The following is an 11,163-nucleotide window of genomic DNA, read 5'->3' on the forward strand; positions in this document are numbered from 1 at the left end:
AAACAATATTGCAGAGCTCGCCAAAGTTAGAAATTAGCATCGTGGAGGAAGATCCATTGTTCCAATGGAATTCGGTTTATCTTCCTTGTACGGGGCGCCGAATGGGACTCTTGTGGTTTTGTACAAAATTTAATTCTGTCATAACAAAATCATTTTTGTCTTACAAAACTATGTGATACAGATTTGTTTTATGAGAACTTCAATTTTGTGATGACAAAATTCATTTTTGTAGACAAAATTCAGTTTTGTCATGACAAAAGTCAGTTTTGTCAAGAAGGTATGCAAACATAAACTTATTTGCATACAAAATTGACTTTTGTTACCTGAAAATTAAAACACAAAAGTCAATTGTGTGAGACAAAATTGACTTTTGTGAGACAAAATTGACTTTTGTGCGACAAAATTCACTTTTGTGAGACAAAATTGACAAAATTGAATTTTGTCTCAATTTTGTTAGAAAAATTTCAATTTGTCAATTTTGTCTCACAAAATTCAATTTTGTAAAGACAAAATTCATTTTTGTGACGACAAAATTCATTTTTGTGACGACAAAATTGACTTTTGTGAGACAAAATTGACTTTTGTCAGACAAAATTGACTTTTGTCAGACAAAATTGACAAATTTGAATTTGTCTCTATTGAATTTTGTCAATTTTGTCTCACAAAAGTCAAATTTGTCTCACAAAAGTCAATTTTGTATGCAAATTAGTTCACAGAATCCAAACTTAAGTAATTTACATACACAATTGACTTTTGTCGTCCAAATTTCAAATTAGGTAACAAAAGTCAAGTCTGTGTAACAAAAATGAATTTTGTCATGACGGAAGTGACTTTTGTCCACTAAAAGATAATTTTGTTTGACAAAATTTTAAATTTGTAGTATGTTACAAATTTTGTTAAACTGAACTCATTTTTGTTGAACAAAAGTCACTTTGTCCGTACAAAATTGAAGTTCGAGTACAAACCCACAAGAGTCCCATTCGGCGCCCCGTACCTTGGTCCGATCGTTGCCCTAATTTGAACCATATCGAGCATAAATGAGCACTACTGGGCGTAAAGTAATCGAAGGGATTCCACAGTTCAATCACGTCATTAAAAAACAATACTCTCCGTCAGGAATGGTTGCTGCTACCTAAGCAACAAATACATTGTAAGTCGACTTATGGCAGGAATCAGAAGACGTTAAGATGCGAATATCCGTTTGAATAGAGGCTGCGCACAAAGTACTAAGTCTTTGGCGTAGAACGATCTAGGTTGGTCCCCTCCGTATAACATTCAATATGCCTTCGGAGTATAAAAATATTGTCAAGAATTTCAATAACGGCCGGGAAACAGACTAAGAACGATCAACCATGATGTGGACAATCATCTTAAGATTAATTTTAAAATGTCTGACATCCTGGTAAAGTTCGACTACAGTAAAAACTGTAAAATGCATTGTTTTCATTACCTAGCGCTACGTTTCAATATTATTTTACAAATAATCTACAAGTTTTAAAAAATTAAGGTGTTGCAATATTTGTTTCCATGTGTATATATACAAATAAAAGAAAAATAAATATACTGAGTGTACAGCAGTAAGCGACAACTGCAGGCTCTTAACTTAGACTGTGACAGCCACACACATATTAATGTGGCAGGGTTAAACAACTTTACAAACGCACACACCCTCCCCAAACATGATGTATACACCCGTACTAAGTTTGAGGAATATTCTAAACAGACAGTCCGTAATCCAATGACAGAATCAAAAGCTCAAACACAACAAACGAAAGGATACAACCTGTCACATTTATATCTGAAATGGTGCAGGCATTTTCTTCATAGGCATTCATAAGAAAATGCCGTGGAGTAAACCTTGTTTTATAGCTAGCTATTAAATCAAAGAAACACAAACAATTCATATAGACAAAAAAAATTAGCAAAATAGAAAAAAAAACCAACAAAAAAATGCCTTTAGTTAGCACTATAACACAATGACGGGAAGTACAAGTATATCAGGTAACTATATATAGTACCACGTCATCTGTAACAAAGAAACAAAAAGGCATATAGCCAAAACACTTACTCAAAAGTTCTCGCAAAAATTAAAGACAAGAAAACAAAAGATTTACTATAAAACAATAACACAATGACGGGATGTATATTTTGTACAGAGCAACATCATATATATGTAAAAACAATAACACAATATTAGGATGAATAAGAACAGAGCCCCGGCCCTTTTTAAAGTTAAATTTTCGTTCCCTAATCTTGATAGAGCTCAATCAGAAAAAGGTGTTGAAAGATCATGGTAATATTGTTCCAACTATGAGTATCTAGACTTTGATGTAGCCATATTAAAGTCATTTCCTGTATTATACTATAGGGAAGAAACTAGGTTATTGGCGTTCATATTTATAGTTAATCGATGTGTCTCTTAGATCGATTAAAAATAAATAGGGAAAGTAATCAAACTAGTTTTAGCCTATATATATGTGCAACTGTTAGCATCATCAGTTATTGCATATATAAACACATTCTTATGAAATAGCACATAATTATTTAATAAATTGTAAACACACGCTACTGGGGTTTTTCCACCTGGATTGTTTACAACACAGTATAACAACTATTGGCAGAGAACGTATATTTAAAATGAGCGAGAAAAATCAAGGTAAGTCATTAAAGAATGTGAATACACTAATTCTGGTTGTTCTAGGAGAAAAAGATAGCATCAATGTTTACATACATATATTTTTTTACATGGATTAGCCTTCATTTGAAGCTATATCGTGTGTTATTATATGATCAAATTCCTAGTATCGCCATGGATAAAAAAAATACATGATGTAAACAAAAGTGCCCCTGGGTGTTACACTATATATAAAGTATAAACATACAGAACTACTTGTTTTAAAATAAAGGGAAATATTTCTTTAAATTTAACATTGAATGATATACTGAATTATATTCAGTACTTTTGTTTATTATGCCATTCAACCAAGCATGACTTGGTTTAAGTGTGGTTAAATAGGTCAATGCAGGTGTGTGCAGTACAGTGTGAATGTAATTTGTATTTTATAAGGTGGAATTTTAACAAGGAAGATGTTTTATGATAACGTGGAAGTGTTGTTTTGTTTCAAAGAAAAGCCAATTTACTTCCTTTCTTTGGATTATAAATATTAGATGTATGATCTATGATAGATGAGGGTCTGCATATAGCTGATCATTAGTTTTTACATTCTTATACAAGGCCATTCTCGTTATTTCTTTAAAAGCCAAATAAGAAAATATGTGTGTTTCCTATCACCATGATCACCATACTCTCTCTATTATTTTTTTTAACAAATGCACTTGTCTCAGAAAAAAAATTTCCTATTTTATTTTATTTTTATTATGTGTTATATCAACAAGATTAAGGTATATAGTCTACTCTAAAAGGTTTTTTGTTATTTTTCAGTAATTAAGCACTGTTAAAGTCAGAATGAATCTCCCATTGCATAAACATGATAAACTCATTGTAAAAAAAATGTTAAAAAATATGCACATTTGATACCAACCCTATTTTTCAAAGTTTTTTTTTTAACAGAACGTAACTAGGGTTCGAATTCAGGCGAGGCAGGGGTTTGGGGGCCGCCGATTGAGGCATTTTTTTTCTCAGTAAAATGACTAAAAATTACCCCTTTTCCTTTAAGAAACATCAGTATTGCTTGAACCTGGAAGCAATTTTTATGCAAAAACAAGCTGCGGTTGCTGTTCGGGGTCAGCCAACTTGAAGGCTGCGTCTTGTTCCGTCCTGAAAGCCGTACTTTGACCTATAATTTTTAACATTAAATACATTGTGACCACGGATTTTTTTATCAATAAAATCAGTGGCTAAAACACAGGCACTTGTCTCAGAAAAAAAACACCTATATACCTTATTATAACACAAGGTACTTAACTTGCATTTTAGAAAAATGTTGGGTGGTGACGAAGTTCCGTTATATGCCGCTTTATAGGCTGTTAATCCCACTAAAGCTTGTTGTATCGTAAATCTAAATTGATTTATCTTTACAATGGTGTATGACATGCCTACATTTATTGTCGGAATCATCCGTAGCAATCCTACCAAAGTATGTCAATCGTAATAATTTTGCAAACCGCTGAAGAATTGGCAAAAATATGTTGACATAGCGACTTCGGAATTAACAGCACATGATTTACAAAGACATGAATGATAGAATAGCCATAAACACTACAAGTATTAACATTTATATCAAACTGAGTTTTTCGAATGACGATGATAATCGTAGAAGCTAGACTGCTTAACGTCCTGCAGCAAATTAATATGCATATTCAGAACGGGCACATGCATATTACATGCTAAGTACTGAGCAGGGTTTTCAAAGTGTTAGTTCATAAGCTAACAGTACCAAAGGCAGAAAATATGTCACCTTACCCGGACACATGATTCTGATTCCGAATCGATCAGTCTTTGGCTTTCACAGCAAGTCTTTAATTTGTTTGTCCCGGATGAGGTACGAACCTACAACCTGCCGCACTCTCAATGCGAGCACGCTACCACGAGACCACCGAGGCGTTTATTAATAAAAGCAGTTAATAAATTGATGAAGTAAATCCGATTTTTTTTAGTATTTTCCACTCAAGAATGTGTTTTTTGGAACCTTGCTGATAGTATTCTGGCACAGCATTACCTGTTCCTGATGATCTAAGTCTCCCTAAAATTGTTCTTTTTACTGAAGGTTAAATATTTTATTTATTATTATATTGATACTTTTTACAGAAGCGACTGGACTGGCCGTTTATCCATCGGCTCCGGAAGCATATCATCATGTCGGTTATCCAGCACCAGAAGGACAACATTCGGGTAAGTTGTGAAACCTAATACGTTGTACTTGTATACAATTGATCAGATATCTAATCCCGTTTTTAAAAATACAGAATACAACGCAGTACTATAAATAACGTTAACAGGAAGCAGGTCTCGAATACTCATACTGTTATTTAAGGTTCACGTGGACCATTTGACTAAAATGGCTGTTTACACCTCAAAATTTACTCTGAGTACAGACAAACACGTGCATCTGGAAAATATTTAAAGTATAGCATGCCCTAGATAAATAAAATTCAAATGCATTGTATAATTTAGAAAATAAAAAACTTAACTGATTTTGCAGTGCACTTTTTTTCTTCCCTGCAGAAGATGATGAAATTAACAAACAGTTGAGTTTCACTTGATATGGTCCACCCTGGTACTCAGTATAAATCACCAATTACTGTCAGGTATCTATTGTCCAACTGTTGTCCATGTTACTTCAGTTATTCCCTTTTAGGAAGTTATCAAACCTCTTTACCAACTTAGGTTATTTTTGCACCTTCTGGAGGAATGAAAAAAAGTACAACACAACATTCTGTTAAGTTTTTATCTTTCTAAAACATAACAATAATTGAAATTAATTTATTTCGAGCATGCTATGCCTAAAATCTTTTCCAACTGCATAGGTTTGTCTGTACTCAGAGTAAATTTTGAGGTGAAAAATCAGCCATTTTAGGCAAAGGTTCCACTTGAACCTTAATATCATCTCCCGTTCGCGGGACATATTTCCAATTGATTCATTATAACCAACTCGTTATAAGACAACCAATATAAAAAGATTTCAATGTTACTTTCGTGTATGTTTCAGACAAATATCCAGCAAATAGTCCTCCACCACCTTATGCTTCTACAGTACCTCAAGGTCAACAGCATGGACAGTATCCGCAAGGGTATAGTCAACCCCAAGGTTACGGACAGCCTCCTCCTCCACAAGGATATAGTCATGCATCTGGTTACCAACCCGTTCCACAAGGCTATGCACAACAAGGCTATCCACAACAGGGCTACCCACAAACACAACAGTATGGAAAACAACCGATGTATGGAGGTCAAGGACAGACTATTGTTGTAAGTTGAAAAAAGATTAGATATAATACATTAGAAGTTTGCAGTTCACAGTTCAATTTATGTTTTTGAAACCACAGAAGGAAGGCAAAGAATGATAAAATAAAACCACGCAAAAAGTAAAATACCAAAAATACAAACTTCAAGGAAAATTTAAAACGGAAATATAATTCAAATAATGATTGAAATGCATATGCTGTGCACAAGATCTTATGTTGCATAACTTATAAATTGAACATAGTTTTTGTACAATTTATCAGTATTTTGTGAAGCTCGTAATAACATAAAAGGAAACACAAGGATATTATCAAAAATTATTAAAATAACCATTGGGGAGGGGGCATACAGTCTAGTAGTAGTGAAACTATAATATATACTCTTAAAGCAACTCAGGCGTCTTCGTATACAGTTTTATACATATACATGTAGGTCAGTGTTTTTATTGTGTGGTATACGCATATATAAATATATTGAGTAAAAAACTTGCTGGTTAATTATTCAAATTAAACTAGTACCACACGATGAAAGAATATGTGTTCCAAAATGCTGATAATTTGTTAAAAAAAACATGTTCAATTCATAATTTGTTTTATTAGAATTTGTGCACAACGTAAACATAAGTCATAAATAAAGAAAACACCAATATCGGTATAATTTTATGGTACATCACCTAGATTGTATTCGAAAAAAAATATATAAAAGGTCATTGTTGCAGCATCAATGAAGGGGAAAGCTACACAGATATGAAAGGGACAAATAGTTTAAGATAACCACGGGTTTGAGTGGGGTTCATGTAGCTAATTCTTTAGCTACTGTGTAGCATTTTATTAATTATCTTTTTGTCTTGAACTTTTTTATTATAGCGGCTCTGTACTTCTTCGAAATAATAGTTTTTGAGTTTGAGGTTAGTCTCTTTACAAAATATACTCATTTGTGTTACCAAGTACCAAAGATGTAAGTAGAAACAATATATAGTCAAGAGCTTATGTTTCATATCATGATTTCATTGAAAGGAGATTGTGGCTTACACTAGAGTTATTGAACCAAGGGTTCCAAGTTGTTAAGTTGAAGTCATTCCTTCAAAAATTGTACGGACACCAATACGAGTTGGTGGTTGTGTCACAAATAACTACAGAAAAGGTCCAATTGTCGTTTTAACTTACCATGTGCAACACGATTAATGCCACATATGGAGACAAATCTACTTGCCCTTTCGAAGCCCCTGAAATTACCCGAGTGTTTCGTTTGGCTCAGTTTTTTTTTTAAATTTTCTATGCAGTGATTTATAGTTGTAGACTGTAGACTGTTGTTTGTTTTTTTGCTTTTGTTTTCGTGTTTGCTATATATGCTTTGCATGTATGTCCCAATGTCGAACTGAAATTCCGTTAATGAACTTACTTTCAGGCTTAAGTTAAACTGTATGATGCGTTTTCAAATACATAACTCACCAGCCCCCAATCAACATATACATTTGAATAAATAAAGGCCACATATAAACCTTCGTCGAATCTTTTTCGTTGGAGTACAAATCGGAACATCTGAAATTTAGTATCAAGCTTAATTATTTCACTTTACTTATTGTAAGATCTGTCTTAGTTCTTGTAAGGGAGTTGAGCCAGTGTACACATGCATGAACTATCTCAATAATTTTATTCCAATTGACAAAGGTAAATTAAATATACAAAAATTACATCCCAATGTAGTCTCGGTTTCAAATTTTTGAAAGTTATTTACCACTATTAATTGGAACACGATACATGTAGACGGAATTACTATGTTATTTTCCCCCAGATTTCGGAAATAATATATACTGACAGTTTTTAGAAACGCAACACTAGATTATTTTTGTGTTATTTTTGAATGAATGTGTCACCGTCAAAAGCGATGACTGCCTGTTGCAAACGCCAAAATGATTGTCAGAAAGGTCAACAAATTCTGTCTGACATGTTTTAGGTTCTGTTTTACACCTTCTGATTTTGCATTTGTTCAACCCATTAATTGGTTTTGGCAATTATGTGGTTGGAACTTGAGGGCTTTAAAGGTTTTTCTTCGGTTGATTCTTTGGCAATTCAGTTGATGGGAAACATTTTTGGCATGAATCTGTACTCAATGGTACTCGGCAATTTGATTAGCAGTTGACGTTGCGGCCGTAAACATGTCTTGCAAATGACGTTTCGTATTCAAATTATGTTGACATTGTCACTACACGTTGATCTGTTCATTGATGGCCAGAAACAAATCTGACCTACTTGTATCATTGTCGGAAGGACAGTAAGACGAGTTTCTGAAGTCATAAAGTATGGTTGCAGCTCGTTTATGTTTTCATATTTGCAGTATTCCTAAGGGATAATTCAGTTTTTTATTTCTCAGTCTTTGCAAAATTGAGATGCAACATTTTAAACTGAATTAAGTGAGGCAAAGGATTGAAAGAACTGTTTCACAAAGCAAAAAAACCTGAAAAAATCTTTCATGGGTCCAAAATTTCGCTTTAAGAAATTCCTGTACTTCAAAAATTCGGTATGTTCAATAACCACAGGTAAGTCAGATTTTGATTTTTTGTAAGGAGAAAGAAGTATGATAAGCAAGAGAATCAAACAAGATTTGGTAAAAAAAATTCAACAAAATGAGTGTTGCGTTTCTAAGGTCGTTCAGTATAAAAATCTACATCAGATTAGGAAACTAAGAAAGTTTATTATGTATATGTTGTAAACGATAACATCAATGCTTTACATAAGTTTACATCAGCATACACAAAATCAGTGCTGAGATCAAACATGCTTAATATAAATTAACAGAACCATATCCTTTATATCACTTAATAACACCAGAGTGCCTACTATCGGTTACAAAACAAGCACGCCTTACATCAGTTATGAAAACTAGCAGCCTTTAACTTAACAAAACCAACATTCCTAACATCAGTTATAAGAACTTGTAACCTTAAAGTTAACAAAACAAACATGCCTAATATCAGTTATCAGAACTAGCAGCCTTTCAGCTAACAATAATAGAATGCCTAGCATCAATTCCCTTAAGTTTACATAACAAGGATGTCTAAGATCAGTCACCAGAGCTAGCGGCCTAAAAAGTAAACAAAACAAATATGCGTAACATCAGATATAGGAACTATCATCCTTTACGGTACAATACCATCAGCAAGATTGAAGTTAACAAAGCAAGCATTCCTAGCATCAGTTATCATAACTGGAAAACACAAGTTATCAGAGCTAGTAGACTTTAAGTTATTAAAACAAGCATGACTTATATTAGTCATTAGAGCTAGCGGCCTTTCAGCTAACAAAACAAGCATGCCTTAGATCAGTCATCAGAGCTTGCGGCCTTTCAGCTAATGAATCAAGCATGCCTAGCATCAGTTTTCAAAACTAGCATGCGTAAGATCATTCATTAGAACTAGAAGCCTTTACGTTATCAAAACAAGGATTTCTCACATCAATTATCAGAACTTGTAGACTTTAAGTTATCAAAACAAGCATGTTCAACATCAGTTATTAGAACAAGATCCATTAAGCTATCATAACATTCATGCATAAGATCAGTTATCAGAACTAATAACCTTAAAGTTAACAAAACGATCATACGTAGCACACTCAACAGAACTATTATATATAAAACCAGTTATGAAAACTAGTAGCATTGAGGTTAACAAAACCAATGGTTAAGTCAGTTTTAACATAAAACGTGCTTAATACAAATTAATAGAATCAAAATGAATAATGTATATGTTAATATGATACAGTTTAGATTAATAGTAGAATTGTAATGCTTATTATCAGTTAACAAATCTTGACTTATTAATGAAAGGAAGTATCATATTGAATATAATTCAATAGATTAAGTATGTTGTATACACTTTACAGAATCTGCCTGTTTTTATAACAGCAAAAACAGTAGTAAGATTCATTGCAAGTAAAGTAACTAAAGGTCAACATACTTTTAAATACTAGCTAGGTTGGGTTTTATGGTACACAGGAGTCACCCTTTGCAAATAAGCAACACTGCGGAAAGCTATATATTTCAATAATTCATCTCTTATTTGCAATTTCTTCTTTTTTTCAGGTTTCACAGCCAGTGCCTTCAACAATGATAGTGACTACAGCCCAGTCAAGACCATCGAACTGGTTAATCCCTGCTATCCTGGCATGTCTTTGTTGCTTCTGGCCAACAGGAATATGCGCTATAGTAGCTGCATGTAATGTAAGTAGTGCCTACAAAAATGATCATGCCTATGTTTATTGTTGATAACACTGTAAGTATTTATATGCAATTAATATACACATATTATAATTAGGATCGCAAAATGTTTCAACTGAAAGATTAGTAACCTTTCGCGCAGACGCGACATTTAGCAAACATTAATCAATCAAAGGGTGCGACCCAGTGTCAGATGACATTTGAAATCACATTAAATCTCTTCCAGTTTTACTACACAATATACTATTTGACTTTGATTCAGTGCTACTGTGGGTTATAAAAGATGATGACTTAAACCTAATAGAAAGATATTAAAAGCTGATAAAATAAAATAAAATAAAATAAAAAAGACCAAAAGGAATGCCAAATTGGAACAATGAATAAGAGGTATGTATGAAAGAGAAACACGATGAGTTTAACGACAGCAAATTTCAATACATTAGTAATGAAAGCTGTTCTTTTGATATTTAGTGCGTTAAACTCGTAAACCAATTAAATAATTTCCCGATCAAAAGCTTACCAGAAATTTTCTCAATATTTAATATAGCTTTGATCGAAAAAGTGAACAGGAAGATTCATTTTGATATTTTTTTTTAGTCAAACAGTGCAGCCGATAGTGGAAACATGCGGAGTGCTGAACAGTCGGCAAGGACAGCCAGGAACCTGACAATTCTTACTGTTGTCCTTGGTGTAATCTGTGTCGTAGTTATTATAGTGTTAAGGGTTGTGGTGTATTCATCCACCCATCACCAGTACTATTAATGAGAAAGGAAGCAACAGTACTTGAATCAAAGTCTATGTTACTGTACAAAACTCTATGCATGTAATATTGCCTTTTTGTAACATTTAATCATCGTACACGTATTGTACCTTATTAGTATTGTACCTTATTATACATTTTATATGTATGAAGTTTCTATTTACAGTTTTTTTATGACACTTTCATGTACAACATGGTTGTACAATACATTATTTACATTTAAATTGATGCAATTGTTATAGCTGAATAAAGTTTTATAAACTTT

The 11,163-nt window shown here is 33.1% G+C and overlaps 1 protein-coding gene across 1 annotated transcript; it reads left to right on the forward strand.

The window, feature by feature from the left end:
• Window positions 1-2,435: 2,435 nt before the first annotated feature.
• On the forward strand, window positions 2,436-11,163 carry LOC134685587 (proline-rich transmembrane protein 1-like). Its single transcript, XM_063545404.1, has 5 exons — window positions 2,436-2,656; window positions 4,769-4,852; window positions 5,670-5,929; window positions 10,004-10,141; window positions 10,736-11,163. Exons 1-5 carry the CDS (start codon window positions 2,638-2,640, stop codon window positions 10,898-10,900), a joined length of 666 nt encoding a protein of 221 aa, XP_063401474.1. The 5' UTR covers window positions 2,436-2,637; the 3' UTR covers window positions 10,901-11,163.

Source organism: Mytilus trossulus, chromosome 9 (assembly GCF_036588685.1).
Source record: "Mytilus trossulus isolate FHL-02 chromosome 9, PNRI_Mtr1.1.1.hap1, whole genome shotgun sequence".
Lineage (NCBI taxonomy): Eukaryota > Metazoa > Mollusca > Bivalvia > Mytilida > Mytilidae > Mytilus > Mytilus trossulus.